This window comes from Scyliorhinus torazame, chromosome 15 (genome assembly GCF_047496885.1).
Source record: "Scyliorhinus torazame isolate Kashiwa2021f chromosome 15, sScyTor2.1, whole genome shotgun sequence".
Lineage (NCBI taxonomy): Eukaryota > Metazoa > Chordata > Chondrichthyes > Carcharhiniformes > Scyliorhinidae > Scyliorhinus > Scyliorhinus torazame.
Window position 1 is genome coordinate 22217353 of NC_092721.1, and position 20776 is coordinate 22238128.

Consider the following 20776-nt stretch of genomic DNA (forward strand, 5'->3'; position numbering starts at 1 on the left):
ATCCATCTCTGCCTTAAAAATATTCAGAGACTGCTTCCACTGCGTTTTCATGAGAGAGTTCTAGAGATTCACAACCCTCTGAGAGAAAACATTTGCTTCATCTTCGTTTTAAATAGGCCACCCCTTACTTTTAAACAGTGACCCCTAGTTCTAGATTCTCCCACAAGATGAAACATCTTCTCCATATCTGCCCTGTCAAGTACCCCTCAGGATTTTATATGCTTCAATCAAGTCACCTCCTCAACTTCTCAACTCCAGCAGATACAAGCCGGCTCTCTCCATCCTTTCCTCATAAGACAACCCACCCATTCCAGATATTAGATAGCTCCCCTGAACTGCTTCTGAAGCATTTACGTCCTTCCTTAAATAAGGTGACCAATACTTTGCACAATACTCCAGATGTGGTCTCACCGCTGCCCTGTATAACTGAAGCGTAACCTCCGTACTTTTGAATTCAATTTCCCTCACACTAAACAGCAGTTAGCACTGCTGCCTCACAGCTCCAGGGTTAAGGGTTCAATTCCAGCCTCGGATGACTGTCTGTGGAGTTTGCACGTTCTCCACGTGTCTGCGGGGGTTTCCTTCGGGTGCTCCAGTTTCCTCCCACAGTCCAAAGATGTGCAGGTTAGGTGGATTGGCCACACTTAATTGCCCCTTGGCATCCAAAAGGTTAGGTGGGGTTACTGGGTTACGGGGATAGGGTAAAGTCATGGGCTTAAGTAGGGTACTCTTTCCAAGAGCCGGTGCAGACTCGATGGGCCAAATGGCCTCCTTCTATTTCTAAATGATGACATTCTATTAGTTTTCCTAATTATTTGCTGTACCTGTATACTAGCTTAGTGCGATTCATGAACTCGGACACCCAGATCCCTCTGCACCTCAGAGCTCCGCAATCTCTCACTATTTAGATAATAAGCTTCTTTTTTACCCTTCCTGCCAAAACCGACAATTTCACATCTTCCTGCATTATCCTCCATTATACAACATTGCGATTGTTCTGTCCATCAACATTCTGGTCAGACACAGGGATTACTACTTGTGTGGGCACAGGCAAAATACTCAGCTGCTAACTGCTGGGGAGAACCACGTGAAATACAAATTTGTAAATACCCTACAAGATGAATAAGTAATATTAAGTCACTTTCATAAGATGTTTTTAAAGGGGCAAGAACGTCAACAAAAAGGGAAATGAAAATGAGGAAAGAGGAAGTACAATAATTCGAAGAGTCAGAGATCACGGAGAAGCAGGGCAAACATACATGAGCAAACACTAAAAGAAGCCCCAAATATCAACGTTAGTTGTCTGCAAATGTTCACGAGCAAGCGTGTTCATAACCTCAGGCTTTCGCACATGACCTCAGAGCTTGTGCAAGCGTGTATCTGTGTTTACATCTGACAGTCTATGCAGTTGGAGTTGCTTCAACCTTGAGGAATGTTTAAGCAAGGTAAATTATATTAAAATAAGAACACATGGTTTATAAACAGATTGTACGCGAGCCTGGAAATCATTCTTTAAAATACAAATATTTAACTTAATGATTTGAAATCCCTGACTGCTGTTGAAATCCCTTAATTAACCTTGCTGCTTCTCCAGCCCTCTCTCCTCCTAACCTATATCTTTGGCCAATCTTTTAGTCATCTGGTCTCACACCGCCTCTGTAGCTCAGCATCAAATTCAGTTATACAAAGCTCCTGTAAACTGCCTTTTGATGTCTTATACGTTAAAGACACTACACAAACCCAAGTTCTTGTTGTTACTGGGCCAACGGTAAGTTATATGTTTGCATGAGGTTACTGCGAAATGGGAAACGGCCTCACAATTCATGTGGCTGCTCAAAGATGTGTTAAAGCTGGAGTTTAACACTTCCCTAAGACTTCCCCGCCAATCACTGCCAGTACAAGCAGCTAGTCATCTGATGCTTATCGCAGTTTAAATATATTAGATTGTGGACATTCAGGCAGAAGGATGTGGAGGCTTTAGAGAGGGTTTACCAGAATGTTGCCTGGTATGGAGGGCATTAGCTATGAGGAGCGGTTGAATAAACTCGGTTTGTTCTCACTGGAACGACGGAGGTTGAGGGGCGACCTGATAGAGGTCTACAAAATTATGAGGGGCATAGACAGAGTGGATAGTCAGAGGCTTTTCCCCAGGGTAGAGGGATCAATTACTAGGGGGCATAGGTTTAAGGTGCGAGGGGCAAGGTTTAGAGTAGATGTACAAGGCAAGTTTTTTTACACAGAGGGTAGTGGGTGCCTGGAACTCGCTACCGGAGGAGGTGGTGGAAGCAGGGACATTTAAGGGGCATCTTGACAAATACATGAATAGGATGGGAATAGAGGGATACGGACCCAGGAAGTGTAGAAGATTGTAGTTTAGTCGGGCAGCATGGTCGGCACAGGCTTGGAGGGCCGAAGGGCCTGTTCCTGCGCTGTACATTTCTTTGTTCTTTGAAAAGTAACAAAGAAAGTACAAATTGATAAGACAGGAACTGCCGCAGATTTTGGAAGGGTCAATACTTGCCTTGGCAACATGATAAGGTCATTGACACAACAAGCGCAGCAAGTGACAGATGCGCCATCTTGCCACAAGTGTTTCCACAGTCACTGCTGAGTGACTCTGTCTGATATGATATAGTTTTATTTGTTGCTGAATAAAAAGACAAATCATTTTGAGCAGATGGTGGAAAGTCCTGGGAGCCACGATGGAATCGCCAAATAGTGAGTACACCATTGCCGTAGTCACCTGCCAAGCTTGGCACAGGGTCTGACATGGGCAATTCCTGACATCTGCTGACAACTAGCTATCCACCACAAGTTCCTGATGTTGTTAATTTGTACAACGGGCACACTCAAAATTCTGTTCAGTTCGAGAAATGCCCTGAGAGAGAGACAGAACTCTGTGGGCCCACCAGCAACACTGGGGTAACCCAAAGTGTTGGGAGTGAGGGACTATATTCAAAAGATAAACTTAACATGAAATATTTCTTCAGATTTATTTGTGCTTCCCACAGTTGGTTGATGGCCGTGGATGTCTTCATTGCTTGCACTGTGTGGTGCTTCATTGTCCGAAAGGGGAGGAACAGAGGGCGGATTGAAGGTTCTCTCTGCAACCAGGCCCTACTCTGAAAGCAGAAGATGATCTCTGTCAGGAAACCTCAGCAGTGGGCTTCGATCCCTGGACTTCTCCCTAAGCCGCTGTGCTAAAACTAAGCACACCTTAACCCACCCCCACCAAATTATGGACGAGGTGTGGGGGAAATGCGCTGGGACAGAAAAGCCCTATTTTCTTGTTGGAATTCCAAATGCCAATTTTGATCCATTGGTGCATAGGTGGGTGAGCAACTCCTTTTGGACACTGAAGATCAAAGCCATGATTTTGCTGGAATCACAAAATCAGGGGCTTGACCTCCAAAATCCAATGAGGAGTTGTTCTCCGACCAAAGAACCAATGGAGCTGCCCAATGAGCTGCCCAAGAAACACAGGCTGGGGACTGAATCATGAAATCCTGAACATATGAACAAAATTGCCATTTGATATTGTCACTCACCATCCATGCAGCTAAACAGAGCTGGTTGACAATCAGTCATTGGCCAACATCATGTGGTTTTAACTCCTGCCTCAGAAAAACAAACTATTTTATCAGTGTAGCTTTTTCTTTTGCCACACCAAGCAGTCCTTTGGCTTCTCAGAAACAGAAACTGTCACATCAGTCTCAAACGATGGGCCATGTGGGTCTTGTAACCAGGAATAGATAGGCCTCCGCAGACAACAATATATCTGGAAGGTCTGGATGGGCCTTCATGGACTGCAGCTCATTACCAGTCCCAGGCAAATTCAGGAATAAAACACTGTTGTCATGCTCCTTTGACTCTTCTCAAATTAGCACCATGTGATCACCATCAATAAATAACTCGTTGGTTTTCAATGAAATATTCACCAGCCTGTGCAGACAACAGAAAACCTTCCACCATTGTCATTGCAAACAAAAGTACGCAAAATATAAAGCCAGCCCGAAGGTCCAAGCACATCTTCAGAGCACATTTGGCAAGCCACCGAACACTCTTTTCAGTTTGAACAAAAAATATCTGTGCCATTTTATCATTCTTGGTAATCAGAGCTCACGATCTTCACATTATTTTCATGTGACCATTCAAAATAGGAGGGGAGGTAGGCCATTTGGCATCTTGAGCCTGCTCTGGATTCGATAAGATCGTGGCTGATCCGTTTGCATTTCGAATTCTATATTCCCATCTACCCTCGAGTAGTTTTGATTTCCTTGCCGAACAAGAAGCTATTAAACTCTGCCTTAAAAGTATTCAATGGCCCTGCCTCCACCAGCTTCTGAGGCAGTGAATTCCAAAATCGCACAACCCTCTGAGAGAAAGGTTTTCTCCTCATCCCTGTCCTATAAGGGCGACCCCTAATTTTAAAATTTGCCGCCTAGTCCTGGACTCACCCTGGACGAGATTCTCCGCTTTTCCAGCCACGTGTTTCCCGGTGGTGTGCCGTTCGCTGGTGCGAGATTCTATCTCCCCGCCACCTGTCAATGGGATTTCCCATTGAAGCCGCCCACGCCTCTGGGAAACCCCCACGGGGGGTGCGCTGCCAGCGGAAAGAGAGAATCCCAATGGTCGGAGAATTCCGGCCATTATTTCCACATCCACTTTGTCAAGACAATTCAGAATTTTTTTACTTCAATCGAGTCACACCTCACTCTTCGAAACTCCAGTGGAAATCAGCCCAATCTGTCCAACCTTTCCTCATAAGACAACCTCGCACATTCCAGGTATCAATCTAATAAACATCCTCTGATGCATTTACATCCTCCCTTAAATAAGGACAGTAAGAAGTCTTACAACACCAGGTTAAAGTCCAACCTGAGGAAGGAGCAGTGCTCCGAAAGCTCGTGTTTGAAACAAACTTGTTGGACCTGGTGTTGTAAGACTTCTTACTGTGCTCACCCAGTCCAACGCCGGCATCTCCACATCTTAAATAAGGAGACCAAGACTGCACACAGTATTCAAGATGTAGTCGCTAATGCCCAGTATAAATGAAGCATAACATTCTTACTTTAATGTTCAATTCCTCTTGTGATAAAGGATAGCATTCCATTTGCCTTCTTAATTCCAGGTGGTACCTGCTTACTAACTTTTTTTGACTCATGCACTCGAACACCAAGATCCCGCTGCACCTCGGAATTCTGAATTAGATTGTTCGAACTTTGATTTCATCTTCCCATGGCTCCTGACGTCCACCCTAATGAATAATGGGTAAGTGGCTATGAGGGTAGCATGGAAGCCATCAGGAGCCATGGGCGATGGATGGGGAGAATGAGTTGGCATTGGAGGGTATAGGGGCCATGGGGGGTTGGTGAGGAGCATAAGTTGGTTTTGAGTTGGCATGGAAGGTAAGAGGAACCATGGGTTGTGAGACATAAGCTGGCAAGGAGGGTATGAGGAGTCATGGGATGTGGGGCATGGGTTGGTATTGAGTTGGCAAGAAGGGTAGAGTGGGGTTAAGGCATTATGAGGGTGAGTATTAGAGGGCCGAACAACTTTTAAAATTGGGACAAAGTCTAATCAGCCCGCCAGATACTCGCCTGCCCCTACGCTCGGGCAGGATCGGTGGGCCAGGTGAACCTCAGTAGCCTAAATCCAGCCCAATGTTTCTATTTGTGCCAAAGAGCAGAATTAGAGGCACCAAGAATTCCAATAGGGAATTCAGAGGAACCCTCAGTACCCAGAGCGCAGAGTTAAGGTGGAATTTGAGGAGAAGATGGACAAGTCTATAAGAGATAAGGGAATAGAGGGTTGCATTGATAAAGTTAGATGATGAAAGAAGGCAGGAGATTAGAGTGGAAAATAAACGTACGCCTGGGCCTGTTGCAGCTGTACTTTATTGTAATTTTAGATGAATGAATCAAGACAGGACAAATACCTTCATCGTGCTAATCATCTTGCAACAGAACAAAATAGGAACAAGAGTAGGCCATTCAGCCTCTTGAGCCCGTTCTGCCATTCCGTTTAGTCACGCTTCAAATGCCTCCAGTTGGGTTCTGTAACCCTCGTCCAACAACAATCAAAATATAATTCTTTGCAAGTGATTTTTCAAAGGAATTAAACAGGGAGGGTTTCTCCTCAAAATCATGCTGACATTCTTATCAATGTTAAGTCATACTGTCTGACCACTTGTGCTGCGCACACTGAAGCTGAAGCGAATTATGCAGAGTTAGCTGACCGCAACGATTCACGAATGTTTATTCACTGCAGGCCACAGCACAGAGAGCATCACCGAAACAGTGACAAATGTCTGACACGATCAAAGGCACATCAATTAGTCACACAGGCCAGGCAACAAGTGCAGTATTAGGGCAGGATTCGCAAGCAGGCTGGGCAGGCCGCTCTCACCTCTTGGGGGTCTCACTCTCTGGCTGCTCCAGCAGCCTGCTGGTGTTGGTGTAAAAGGGCTTCAGGAAAGTCGGGACGGACAGGGACGAGGGAAGGCTGCTGGAAGTGGGTTCGCTCTCGGAGCTACTGCGATTGCATCTCACGATATTGATGGGGCTGAGCAGGTGGAACCAAAGGCAGAAACACAGGAAAACAAAACAGTCGTCAAAGGAGCAACAGTCTGCTGAGTCGGAAAATGCAAATGTTCTGCAGGACATAGATTTTTTTAATGGAAAATATAAGAAATGCAAACAAACTCCAGAAAATAATTATAATTTTGGGTATAATTCCTGAATTCTGATGCAGGCCATCCTCCATTAACCTGCCTTTTCTGCTTACTTATCCAGTCACCTTTAAACAATAATAACTCACTGCACCTTGTAAATTGTATCACTGATCATTTGAAACAGAGTCAACCTAACAATTGGCATGCTACCCAGAACTGGTATGTGAAGCTACTTATGCGAAATTTCTTTGATGGTGTGTTTCCTGGCGTTCCTCTTGAAAACCTTTAACTTTTCAGATTAAATATGCAGTGTATAATTTATTCAGTATATCACGACATATACTCTCTTGAGGAAACATGGCGTAGAGAATCCATTCTGGCGTTTAGGCCCTGATTCCTCACACACAAACACGGATCTAATGCATCCAAGGAAGAGGAAGATTAGAGAACAGATGATTTTAAAATCTGTGTGTGCAACAGTGAAGAACTATTTTGGAATATCAAAATAGAGAGTTATATGACTTCAGGTGGTAAAAAGGTAGAAAAGTGTTTATCCCTGTACAAACTAAAAATATTGTGCATTTTGGAAAAGGAAGTTGTGATAAATTGATTCAAATAGTTTTCCTGGGAAAATCTTCCATCTTTGCTGCCCCCATGTGTTGTGATTTTGCATAGTATCCATCAACCCCCCCCCCCCTCTCACCACAATTTTTCACATAGGAGGTACTCTCGCTATGTTCTCAATTCTGGCCCACAAGGTTCTTCCCTGGAATCATGAAGGATAAATATTGACTTTTAATTATTTTCTCTCCTCACTAGTCTCCCCTCTGTGTTGAACAACTTGCTGTCTGAGAGGCTAGGTAGCCAAGCTGTTTCGGAATCTATGCCAATTCTGCTATTGAGGGGCCATGCCATTAGTTCTCCTGCCTCTAGGAAATCATCTGATCTCTAATCTTCACCCCCCACCCCCAACACCCCCCCCCCCAACCGCGCACCCCCCCCCCCCCCCCCGTCAGCTACATTAGGCCAGAGTTTGAGAACAATGTGTGTGAGAGCGAGAGCCAAATCAAGGCCTAAATGCAAGACTGAATTCTCTGTGATATTGTCAAGTCTTTGTTTTAAAGAAAACATTACTTTAAAAAAAAATCAAAGTTGGCCATCCAAAAATTGTCATGTACATTTTGTTTCAAAGATGTTCATTTACGAAAGGAAGAGGTTTGGAATTATTTATTGGGCCTGTCTTCACCAAGCACAACTAAGAGTGGGCAACACACCAGCACAACCAGGTCAGGGTATGGATCGTCACCTCATCTGGCATTCAGATTTTGGGATAAAGTCAAGGTAGTTGCCTAGCAGAAGGGAAAGAAAACTTAAACATGAAGTCTACATACCAGCTTGCACCCCAGAGTCTCGAACCACTCTCAGAATGTGGTACTGACAGAAGCTATGGAAACGACCACTCAGCTATCTCTATCCCTTAATCAGAATGCAAAGTCCGTGGTACAAAGACCACGTTGGAAAGAAAAGAGACAATAAAAGTGCAAAACAATGGAGACTGTTTAAATAGAAAACATTACCACACAATTAAACCCAAGGTGGATTTAAGAATAATTTAGCTCAGCAAACTCTAAACATCTGTTTTCTTTCATTGTTATCTAGTGATTCAATCCCAATTTTTAAAAACACCTATTATTTATTTAATAAAATAAATGTGGGTGTGAATTTGAAAAAAAATATGATTTAAGATTATTTTATAACGTTCAAAAATGGGAATTGATAAATGCAATTCAATTTCTAAGAAAAGTCGTCTTATCACAATTCTGCTTAATTCAGGAATTCCACAAACCTTCGACTACAAAAAAAGTTGCAAATTAGTGAATTTATATGTTGTCTGTGAAGCGAGGAGGCTGCCGGGAAAACCACTCTGAACAGACTTGAGGGGCAAACAGCTTGCAGACTGCCTGAAAACTGGTCCTGTTTGAGATAAAGTTCTTTCAGAGTAGTGAGCATGAGAAACGTTGGAAAAGGAAAACCTTCCTTAAGTCATTGATGCTTGAATGGAGGTTTTACCTCAAAGTTTTCTGCTTCAATCAGAAATTCCACACAATAGTTGGATCGAGTGCCATTACTGCAATTTGTTCATTTTCCATCAGTCTGGTTTACTTGGGGGGGGGGGGGGCTTGGAGAAGGGGATGCTATCGGCAATTTATGGGAGGATTCTGGAGAAGGATAGGGCATTCATAGAGAAGGTTCAGGTGAAATGGGAGGAAGAGCGGGGGGGGGGGGGGGGGGGGGGCTGATGGAAGAGTGGCTGTGGTGTGAGATGCTGTGAATGCCTCAGCCTCGTGTGCGAGGTTGGGGCTGATACAATTAAAGATTGTGTATCGGGCACACCTCACAAAATCAATGATAAGCCTGCTGTCCGAGGGGTTGGAGGATGTTGTGAGCGGTGTGGGAGGGACCCGCAAACCATGTTCATATGTTTTGGCCCTGCCCGAAGCTGGAAAGTTATGGGAGGAAGGTATTTAACACTACCTCGGGGGTATTGCATATGGATGTGGAGCCTGATCCCCAGAAGCCATTTCGGGTGTCGGACCAGTCCGAGTTGCAGGCTGGTATGAAAAAAAAAGAAAAAGAATCTTGATTGTCACAAGTAGGCTTACATTAACACTGCAATGAAGTTACTGTGACAAGCCCCCAGTCCTTACATTCTGGAGCCTGTTCGGGGACACAGAGGAGGAATTCAGAATTCTCAGCTATTACAGGAATTGAACCCACGCTGCTGGCCTTGTTCTGCATCACAAACCAGCTGTCTAGCCCAGTGAGCTAAACCAGCCCCTCCTGGGGCAGACGTTTTAGCCTTAGCCTCTCTGATCGTTCATAGGCGGGTCCTGTTGGAGTAGAGATCAGCTTCTCCGCCCTCCGTCTCAACATGGTTGGGGGCGGGAACCTGCTGGAGTTTTCGACCCTGGAGAAGGTGATGTTTGAGCTGAGGGGGGCGATGGAGGTGTTCTACAATTCTTGGGGTTTGTTTACCATGCATTTTTGAGAGTTAATTGCCATTGAATGCGAAGGGGAGGGGGGGGGTGGGGGGGGGGGGGGGGGGGGAGGGAGGGAGGACTTGTTTGTTTTTCGTTTTCGATGCTTTAGGTTTTACATTGTTGGGGTTGTTTTGTTTTATTTTTTTTTGAAAGATGAAAATATGGCAAATAAGAATACTTTAAAAAAATTAACAGTGACCATGAAACTATCATCAGTTCTTGTAAAAAAAAAACATCTGGTTCACTAACTGTGATTCAGGGAGGGAAATTTGTCGTCCTTACCTGGTCTGGCCTACATGTGTCTCCAGACCCACAGCAATGTGGCTGGCTCTTAACTGCCTCTTTAAAAGACCTAACAAGCCACTCAGTTCAAGGGCAATTAGGGACAGACAACTAATGCTGGGACGCCCATGAAAGAATTTTAAAAAGGTGGATTTTTCAACATTTCCTGCAAGTCTTGCGGTGAAGGATTCTGCGTAATTAACAACAAACAGCGTCAATGAAAATGTGTGAAGCAAGTGTAGATTGTCAACTAATTCTATGCTTGGATCAGTCTATCTGGAATCAATTATGTTTTACCTTACAAGGGTTCTAACGGTCGCTTTCACATCAGATTTTTTTAAACCTGTACATTAAGGTATCAATACAGTTCAAATCCATTGTTTTCTTCAATAAACAGTTAACTAAAAGTAACTTGATTCTGAATAAAGGATTTTGTTGAAGTGAGAGGAGATCTAGAGTCCGATGTAGACAGGAAAAGGAATATCATCAGCAAAGCCTTATAGACTCATAGAATGGTTATTACAGATGGAGGCCATTCGGCTGTCTTGTTGATGCTGGCTCTCTGCAAGAATGACTCAGCAAGCCCCATTCCCTTTCTCCATAATCCTGCAACGTTTAATCTTCAGAAAAATATCCAATTCTCCTTTGAATGCCTCAAATGAATCTGCCGGCACCACACTCTCAGGAAGTGCATTCCGGGCCTATCAACTTACTGTGTAGAAACAGGGGGCGAAATTCTCCCCCAACGGCGCGATGTCCGCCGACTGGCGCCCAAAACGGCGCCAATCAGACGGACATCGCGCCGCTCCAAAGGTTCGGAATGCTCCGCATCTTTGGGGGCCGAGCCCCGACATTGAGGGGCTAGGCCGACGCCGGCGGAAACGGCGTTTGTTGCCCCACCAGCTGGCGCGGAAATGACATCCCCGGGCGGCGCATGTGCAGTGGGGAGAGTCTCTTCCGCCTACACCGGCGGGACAGGCAATTTCTTGGCGGGACTTCGGCCCATCCGGGCCGGAGAATTGAGCGGGGGGGGCCCGCCAACCGGCGCGGCCCGATTCCCGCCCCCGCCCAATCTCCGGTACCGGAGACTTCGGCAACGGGCGGGGGCGGGATTCACGGCGGCCAACGGCCATTCTCTGACCCGCTGGGGGGTCGGAGAATGATGCCCAGGTTTTCCTCATGTAGCCAGTGGTTCTTTTGTTAATCAATTTAAATCAGTGTCCTCTGGCTCTCAACCCTCCCACTAACGGGCACAGTTTCTTCCTACCTACTCAGTCCAGACATCTCATGATTTTACACACCTCTCAAATTTCCACTCAACTATCTCTTTGACCAGAAGAACAGCCCCAGCTTCAATCATAGAATCCCTACAGTGCAGAAGGAGGCCATTTGGCCCATCAAGTCTGCACCAAACCTCCGAAAGAACACCCGAACCTAGCTCCACTCCCTTGCCCTATCCCTGTAACCCCACCTAACCGTTGGACATTAAGGGGCAATTTAGCATGGCCAATACACCTAGCCTGCACATCTTTGGACTGTGGGAGGAAACCAGAGCACCCGGAGGAAACCCACGCAGACATGGGGAGAATGTGTAAACTCAATGCAGACAGTCAACCAAGGCTGAAATCGAACCAGGTCCCTGGTGCTGAGGCAGAAGTGCTAACCACTGTGCTACCATGCCGCCATGTAACTGAAATCCCTCATTACTGGAACTATTCTCCTGCATCTTCTCTGTACCCTCTCTAAGCCCTCCATGCCCTTCTCAGAATTGGACTCATTGCGCCAGTTGAGGCCGAACCAGCGTTTTATAAATGTTCATCTTGCTTTTGTACTCTACGCCTCGACAAGATAAACAGTTCCGCCATGTAAAGGCAGAGTAAGTAATTCAGGTGGCACAGGTATTCAAAACATCCTCAATGCCAGACAGTGCCACTCCTTTTCTCCTCCCCCATCCCGGACGCACAGACTGTTTACCTGCTCCGTAGAATTTCCGACTGCTGGCGAATGATGGGAGACCTGCCGTGGTGCAGCTTCTCCGTGGGGAAGCTGATCCTCCGCTTGCTGCTTGACGGTGGGTGGCTGAAAGTGTGAGCCCGCCTCCGGAACTGTGGCGAGTCTGGGTCTTCCTCCGCGTAGAGCTGGCCCAGCGAGGAGATGGGGGATGCCCGGGGGCTGACGGGCGGAGAACTGGGAGGGGACTCCCCCGGGGAACCGTCCTGTGCCAGAATCACCGCAGAGGTCAGAAAACAAAAAGCAATGACATTGCGCACTCTAAAACACTGACAGCAGAGCATAAATTCTGCAAATCTGTCAACGCACTTTCAGAAACCCATTGTATGCTAATTTTGTGCTATCTCACCAACTCCCATATCCTGCTGTGTTTAATCCAGTGAAGATTTACAAATGCTACTGCACGCTGCTGATAAGTGAGCTAGGTTTCCAAGTTTTCCATGTGAAAAGAGAGCAGGGGATCAGCAGTCTTTTCACTTCTCTTTTGCTGATGGAACTATGTTCGGTGTTTATAAAGTGCTCCTCAAAGGCTGGAACTGCTATCGCAAGCACTTCCTCTGGATTTCACCAGCTGACTTCCTGCCCCATGGAAACTATCCGAGCAAAACAAGTCTATCAATGGAAAAGTGCCGTTGCTCAACTCAATCAGCGAGGGAGCGAGGCGAGGGTAGGTAGAGGAGCTAGAAAATGGCACTAACCCCAGGACTCACCCTGGATGCATCCGATGCCAGGCTGTTGCAACGTTCAAAGCTGTCCATGCTTCCTAACCGATCCCGCATCTTGGCGCCCTAAAACAAGACATGTACACATAAAGACCAAAGTCAGACGTGTTGTTAATGAGGTATATCTGACAGTTCTTGAATGGAAGGAATGTGTCACCGTGTCTGGCAGGGAAATGACCCAATCGCGTGCGCTCTCATTATCACAGCACTGTCATTTTTTTGGCAACGAGAACTGTGGCCCGGTCACTGATTTGTAAACAGACAAAGTAAGAAAGACTTTCATTTGTGTAGCGCTTTTCGCAATGCCCCTCACAGCTCAAAGAGTTACTTTCGAAGTGTAGTCGGTGTGTAGGCAATGCACCAGCAACTTGAACACAGCAAGCTCCCACAAAACGCAATGCGACAATGACCAGATAAACTGTCTGAGTGACATCGGAAAGAGGAATGACATATTCTCAAAATCAACAACAACAACTTGAATTTGCACAGCGCGTTTAAGATAGTAAAACATCACAGGATTATGAAAAGAAAATCTGACAGCAAGCTACACAAGGGAATATTGGGACAAATGAACTCAAGCTTTATCACAAGAGTTCACTTTTAAGGAGTATCCGAGAAGGATGTAGAGAGGTTTCTGGGTGGAATTCCAGAGCTTAGGGCCGAGGCAGCTGAACGTATGGCCACCAATAGTGGACCAATGAAAATGGGAATGTGTGAGAAGCCAGGATCCGGAGGACAGCAGGGATCTCCGAGATTTGTGGGCCTGAGGGATTTGCAGAGATGGGAAGGAATTAAATCCTAGATTTGAACATGAAGGCGCTGCCAGACTGGGAGCCAATACAGTTCAGCGCGCACAGTGGGCGATAGATGAACTGATCTTGAAGCAAGTTACTGGCAGCAGAGTTCAATTGCAAGAAGGTAGCAGTTTGCTCTCCTCTAGTCTGTAGCTTGGTAATTTGTTTCTTTCCCAGGACATCCAAACCCTGCTTCTTACAGTGATGCCCATTAGCTGATGTCGCAGCACATGTTCAAATTTCCCCCCCCAACCCCCCCCGCAAAACCAGAAACATTGAAACAATCTGTTACCAGGCCTCCAGCAGATGACAAACAGCTTCAAAACAGCAATCTGCTGCTGCTGAATTGCTGGGAAAGTTAAGACTGGTAGGTTATGGATTTGCACCCATGTTACCTCCCCTAAAGAGAATGCACCGTGTCAGCCACAAAGTTTTGGGCAGCACGGTAGCATAGTGATTAGCACAATTGCTTCACAGCTCCAGGGTCCCAGGTTCGATTCCCAGCTTGGGTCACTGTCTGTGCGGAGTCTGCACGATCTCCCAGTGTGTGCGTGGGTTTCCTCCAGGTGCTCCGGTTTCCTCCCACAGTCCAAAGATGTGCAGGTTAGGTGGACTGCCCATGCTAAATTGCCCTTAGTGCCAAAATTGCCCTTAGTGTTGGGTGGGGTAACTGGGTTATGGGGATAGGGTGGAGGTGTGCGGTTGGGAAGGGTGCTCTTTCCAAGAGCTGGTGCAGACTCGATGGGCCGAATGGCCTCCTTCTGCACTGTAAATTCTATAAAATTCTATGAAAAGTTGGGAGGATGGAATTACAGTAATGGCTCTGCACATTCTTAAAGGGAGACATTGTTGGCACGATTGGTACGCACATAGTGCTGACTGATAGGAACCATATAGCCAATGGTAAAAACAAGTTGGGCGGCATGGTGGTGCAGTGGTTAACACTGATGCCTAAGGCCCTGAGGACCCGGGTTCGATCCCAGCCCTGGATCACTGTCCGTGTGGAGTTTGCACATTCCCCTCCGTGTCTGCGTGGGTTTCATCCCCGCAACCCAAAGATGTGCAGGATAGGTGGATTGCACACTGTAGTACCGTCAATATGACGCAAGGCAGGTTGAGGTAATGTCAATTGAAGGCTTTATTAAGCAGAACTTTATCCCCAGCAGCGTGGTTACAGAATGCAGCTGCTGAGGGAAATGGAGGGAAAAGCTGGGTTCTTATACCGGCATTTCTGGGTGGAGTCCAGTAGGTGGCAGATCCTATCAGGACCTGGCATCCCTCCACCAATAGCCTGTCAGCACGTGGTGTACCGTATTACCCCTAATACATACCACCACACACACACAAAATTGCCCCTTAATTGGAAAAAAATTATTTTTAAAGTTTTTTTTAAAAGTCCTGTTAGATACATTCCAAACAATATATTTGGTGTGCTGCATCCAACAGCACACATTAACTCGTAACAACAGCAACTGATATTTATATCGCGTCTTTAATGCAACAAAAACCTCCGAAGATGCTTCATAGAATCATAATAATATTTATTAGTGTCACAAGTATGCTTACATTAACACTGCAATGAAGTTACTGTGAAAACCCCCTATAAAACAAAATACAACATACCCACGTAAGATGTTAAATCAGATGATCAAAAGCTTTGTCAAGGAGAGAGGTGTTAAAGAGTGTCTTAAAGCTGGAAAGGGAGGGAGGGAATTCCAAAACTTAGAACCTGGCAGCTGAAGGTGCTGATATCACTGGAAGAACAATCAAAAATCTGGTTTTCAGCTTCACCGGATTTCTCTCCTTACCTTCTCTAGTCTCCATTTTACTCATCAATTCAATAGACACGGGAATCTTTCCCAAATTCCCTTTCATGACATACAATGTATAAACAAGGCTGAAGCACATGACTCAACTGAGCAGTGATCACTCATCGCCCCCTTGCTGAACACTGCAGTCAGTGGCTTTGGAGAGAAGAAAAACACTTTGCAAATCCCCTAGACGAGCCTAATAAGGAGCACAGTGATCTGACACAACAACTCTTTCACAAATTCCTGACTGCATTCGCTGCAAGTTTACAATCCTTTACAAATCTGCAGCAGCAGCGCGGTGTCTGCCAAGGCTGCCACAGGAAGCTGGGGGACGATCCAGACTGATATCTCAGAAGGACAGCACAACGCGCAACATGGACAAGGAATAAATGACCGCAAGGGTCATGGTTCAAAGTGATTCCAGGATGAAAAGCACTCAAGTCTTACAAAAAGTCTATTCATAAATCATGTATTGGGAGCTAACATTAAATCATTTGACCATTGTTGCAATAATTGTCAAAAATTGTTTGTTTCTTTCGTGTGATTTTCAAACAAGGAATGCATGGGCAATCATGAAAATGTAACGAGCAAAAAGATTGGACTGACAGGGCGGAAACACTGGCTGTTTTCCTCTTTGCTGAACATTAGATATGGTAACATTTGAATCAAACACAATGTAGCCAGCACAGCAGATGTAAATAGCCAGAACCTTTACCTAACGGAGAATAATTAGCCAAGGAAATGTGGTAAGTGAAACCACAAGCCCACTCCTGACGCTACAGCGCTGTCAATGTTTAACTTTACAACTTCCTAATTCAGCATGACAAGAGCACCGAAGAAAACAAAACTGGTTAAATGATGGAATCATTTGCAACACGGGTTACGAATTGGCCGTGAAATGTGATTATAGTGATTCATGTGTTGAAGGTGGTTCAGCGTTGCTGCACAATAACCAGCCAATCAGCTCAACCAAGTGTTTCTAATTTGTTTGTGTAGATCCACTGCCAATAGTCATCTGTGCCCGTGATAAAGATTTAGGCTCCAGTCCCCAAAAAACACCCCACCACGATTGGCTAAACCTACTCGGATATGGCATATAATAATAATCTTTATTGTCACAAGTAGACTTACATTAACATTGCAATGAAGTTACTGTGAAAAGCCCCTCATTGCCACATTCCAGCGCCTGTTTGGATACACTGAGGAAGAATTCAAAATGTCTAAATTACCCAACAAGTACGCCTTTCGAGACTTGTGGGAGGAAACCGGAGCACCCGAAGGAAACCCACGCAGACATGGGGAGAACATGTATACTCCGCTCAGACAGTGACCCAAGCTGGGAATCGAACCTGGGACCGTGGCGCTGTGAAGCAACAGTGCTAACCACTATGCTACCGTGCCGCCCCATTGGAGGTTTTGCCTGGGAACGCTCCCGTGCTAAAGGGAGGTCATACAACTGAAGAAGATGACCCAGGACCAGCAGCAATATATATGCTCTTGTAGCTGACATCAGCTGAGTTCCCTCTTTGAGTAATGGGCAGGGTAATGGGCTGCCTCTGAGCCAGAGGTTCTGGATTGAAATCCCTGCTCCAGCACTTATTGACCACTGAAAGAAGATTCATGACAAGGTCAAATAGCCTGACAATCAGCTTCCAAGAGGAAGAGGGAAGTTTGTGTGACGATACAAAACCATCAAAACTATGCTAAAGGTGTGGGATAAATGTAAGTGGTTGATATTTAGGGAAGCATAACAAAGTTGGCTCAGTTCCGAGTAGCAAAAACATACCCAAAGGTGGAGTTCAAAGTATAACCCAGATGGCAATGTGTCAATTTTTACATAGAATGTACAGAACAGAAGCAGACCATTCAGTCCAATTGGTCAACATTGGTATTTATGCTCCACTAAAGCCTCCTCGATCCTTTTTCATCTCAGCCGATCGACATGGCTTTTGTGCCTTTCCCCCCTCATGTATTTATCTAGCTTCCCTGAAATGCCTGACATTACTGCAGTCCCGTTTGGTCAAACACTAACGTATGGAGGCAGAACTTTAGATCTCAAAATTCACCAAGATCACAAAATGATTCACGGATGGTATGCAGCAATGTTTGATCGACTGGTCTGCAGTAGCGGTAGGTGGGAGCTGGGAATGATGTCAACAGGCAAGTCAGAGATGATCTCTGCGTGCCTTGTGACAAAAACGCAGCCAAGGTTCTCCGGTGGCCTTGTCCTGCACAATGGAAACATTGCACCTGTTACATATTGTTGTATTATCTGTAAATGTCTGCAAAGAGCTGGGAACTGCTAGAGGGTCGTGTGGTGTGTAACAGGTATAATGTGAACCGGTCCTTTTGCACAAGGCAACATGGCAAATATTAAATATAAAGAGCTCTCATCTTTCCAAGCTTGAAGTGTGATTATTACCAACATCTGGGAACAAAAAGACAACAAGAACACATAGCAGCATTTCATTAAATATTTCATAGCTGTAGATAAATAATTATTATATTTGTGCAGATCCTATGGAATGGCACATATCTCCTCATAAATCCTAGTGTGCAATAGTTATCTACCCACAACTATACAATATTAAATTGTAACTCTTGTTTGTATTGCGATGATAGAAATTTGACACCTGGGCACTCTGGCACTGCCAGTCTGGCACCTTGCCAAGATGCCAAGCCAGTGGTTCTAAGGTGTCATTTCCCCCGCAATGGGGATTGGGCTCAGAGGTACCCCACGCAGGTGCGGTGGGGCGCTGGAGGGGCCCCCGAGGAACCCCATAGAGGTGGGTTCAGGGGTCGTGTCGGGGGGGGGGGTCGCCATTTTTAAATGGCGTCCCAATCTCCTGCTGCACTGAGGAGTACCTGCGAGCGGAATTCCTCAATGCAGAAAACAGGATTAAGTGTGGCCTACTCGGAGTGCTCCCCGCTGAGGCCCTGAACGGAACCAGAGTCCCAATAGATAACGTGTTGTTTTTCGGTGCTGCAAGCGCTGGGAAACACCCGGCTAAACACGCTCGTTATGGGATTCTGTTATCATTCGGTTAGATCATGCCCTCTGTCTCCTTAAACAATAAGATTAATAGGATCGGGAAATAAACAGGGGAAGGACTGAGAAGATAGGAAAAAGTAAAAGGGATGAATTGACAGTCAACCCAGGTGCAGAAAGAGAAATTAAGAGAACGAAAGAGAAAAAAAATGAGACAGAAAGGAAAAGTGAGACCTTTTTGAAAACATCAGTTTGCATTTGTAAAACATAATGAGGTTCCCCACTTTGCCTACCTTTCCAGGGTGGGTTGGCAGTTTCGCTAGTAATTATCATGTTATTAAATGTTTACTTACACTATCAACTAATGGACTTAACTATTTGTGGTGAGTTTAATGAGCAATTTATGAGAATTGTGGCAACTTGATGGGGTTTTCACAAAGCTAATTATGATCCGAACCAGACCCCAACAGTGGCTAGGGTACTGGACAGAGACCCCAATATTTTATGTTAATTTTGTAAGACTGTGAGGAAAGGATGCATTGCTTCAGGAGTGGTTTTATGAAAAAATAGGAATATAGTATATTAAAACAAACATTATTGCGAACACAGTATTAAAGTATCTTTAACATCACACCAGAAAATAACTTACAATTATCCTTTAAACAATGCTCTCCAATGCAGTGAATACAGTAACCCTTAACTGCTATCTTTATTCCCACTCAAACAACAAGAAAAACAACCACAGCTCTCAATTCACTTTAAATACCATTAGCACTCAGGAATACTTGTTTTACAGAGATGTCTGGATACTTTACTTTGAGAAAGAGAGATCTTTCGGCACTGGTTTAAGGAAACGACCTGACTCCTGTCAGAACCATGCAGAAACGTTGGTTATATTTCTTCAGAAGAGGCTTCTAAGTTTGTTTCAGCTCCCCTTTCCAACCACACTGCAAATCTGTCAACAGCCACATCTTTTAACTGAACTTCAGTGAGAGGCAAAATCTTGACTTCTGTTCACAGATTCATCTACAACTCCCAACTGACCTGCTTTTCTACAAAATTCTTGATATCAGTACTATTCCAGCAATAGTACTGAAGACGTGTTCCTCAGAATATGCGGCACCCCTAGCCAAACTGTTCCAGTACAGCTACAATACTGGCATCTACCCGGCAATGTGGAAAATTGCTCAGGTGTGTTCTGTACACAAGTAACAGGACAAATCCAACACAGCCAATTACCGCCCTATCAGTCTACTCTCCATCATCAGCAAAGCGATGGAAGGAGTCATCGACAGTGCTATCAAGTGACATTTACTCATCAATAATCTGCTCACGGACGCACGGTTTGGGTTCCACCAGGGTCACTCAGCTCCTGACCTCATTTCAGCCTTGGTTCAAACATGGACAAACGAGCCAGAGGAGAGGTGAGAGTGACTTCCCTTGACATCAAGGCTGCATGTTCAGGAGCCCTAGCCAAACTGGAGTCAATGTAAATCAGGGGTGAAACTCTCTGCTGGTTGGAGTCACACCTGGCACAAAAAAAGATGGGTGTGGTGGTTGGAAGTCAATCATCTCAACTCCAGGACATCACTGCAGGAGTTCCTCAGGGTAGTGTCCTAGGCCCAACCAACTTCAGCGGCTTCATCAATGACCTCCCTTCCATCATAAGGTCAGAAGTGGGGATGTTTGCGGATGACTGCACAATGTTCAGCACCATTCGGGACTCCTCAGATAATTAAGCAGTCCATGTCTAAATGCAGCAAGTCCTGGACAATATCCAGACTTGGGCTTTCAAATTGCAAGTTACATTCGAACCACACAAGTGCCAGGCAATGGTCATCTCCTACAAGAGAGGATCTAACCACCACCCCTTGACATTCAATGGCATTACCATCGTTGAATTCTCCCACAATCAACATCCTGGGGTTACCATTGATCAGAAACTGAACTGGACTAGCCACATTCGTACTGTGGCTATCAGGGCAGGTCAAAGGCTCGGAATCCTGTGGCGAGTAGCTCACCCCCTGACCCCCCAAAACCTGTCCACCATCGACATGGCACAAGTCAGGAGCACCTGGAGAAAACTTACGCAGACCTTGGGCAGCATGGTGGCACAGTGGTTAGCACTGCTGCCTCAGAGCTTCAGGGACTCGGGTTCAATTCCGGCATCGGGTGACTGGGTGGAGTTTGCACTCTCACCCCGTGTGAGCGTGGGTTTCCTTTGGTGCTCCGGTTTACTCCCATAATTCAAAGATGTGCAGGTTAGATGGATTGGACATGCTAAATTGCCCCTTAGTGTCCAAAAGGTTAGGTGGGGTTACTGGGATAAGGTGGAGGCATGGGCTTAAATAGGGTGCTCTTTCAGTGGGTCGATGCAGACTCGATGGGCCAAATAGTCTCCTTCTGCACTGTAAATTCTATGTTTCTAGGAAAGTGCAAACTCCATACAGTCAC

General features: G+C 45.5%; 1 protein-coding gene across 4 annotated transcripts in view; it reads right to left on the minus strand.

Moving 5' to 3' along the window:
* The window catches only part of tbc1d4 (TBC1 domain family, member 4), a 311885-nt gene that overhangs the window by 53511 nt on the left and 237598 nt on the right, over window positions 1-20776 (minus strand). For 2 of the 4 annotated variants that reach the window (XM_072476149.1, XM_072476151.1), the window contains exons 9-11: window positions 12717-12794; window positions 11971-12212; window positions 6409-6564 (exon numbers count right to left, since the gene is read on the minus strand). In XM_072476149.1, the coding sequence (XP_072332250.1) occupies window positions 6409-6564; window positions 11971-12212; window positions 12717-12794 (476 nt within the window). Of the gene's footprint in view, window positions 1-6408; window positions 6565-11970; window positions 12213-12716; window positions 12795-15330; window positions 15349-20776 lie in introns of those variants that run through there. The other 2 variants (XM_072476152.1, XM_072476150.1) reach the window with 2 other exon arrangements.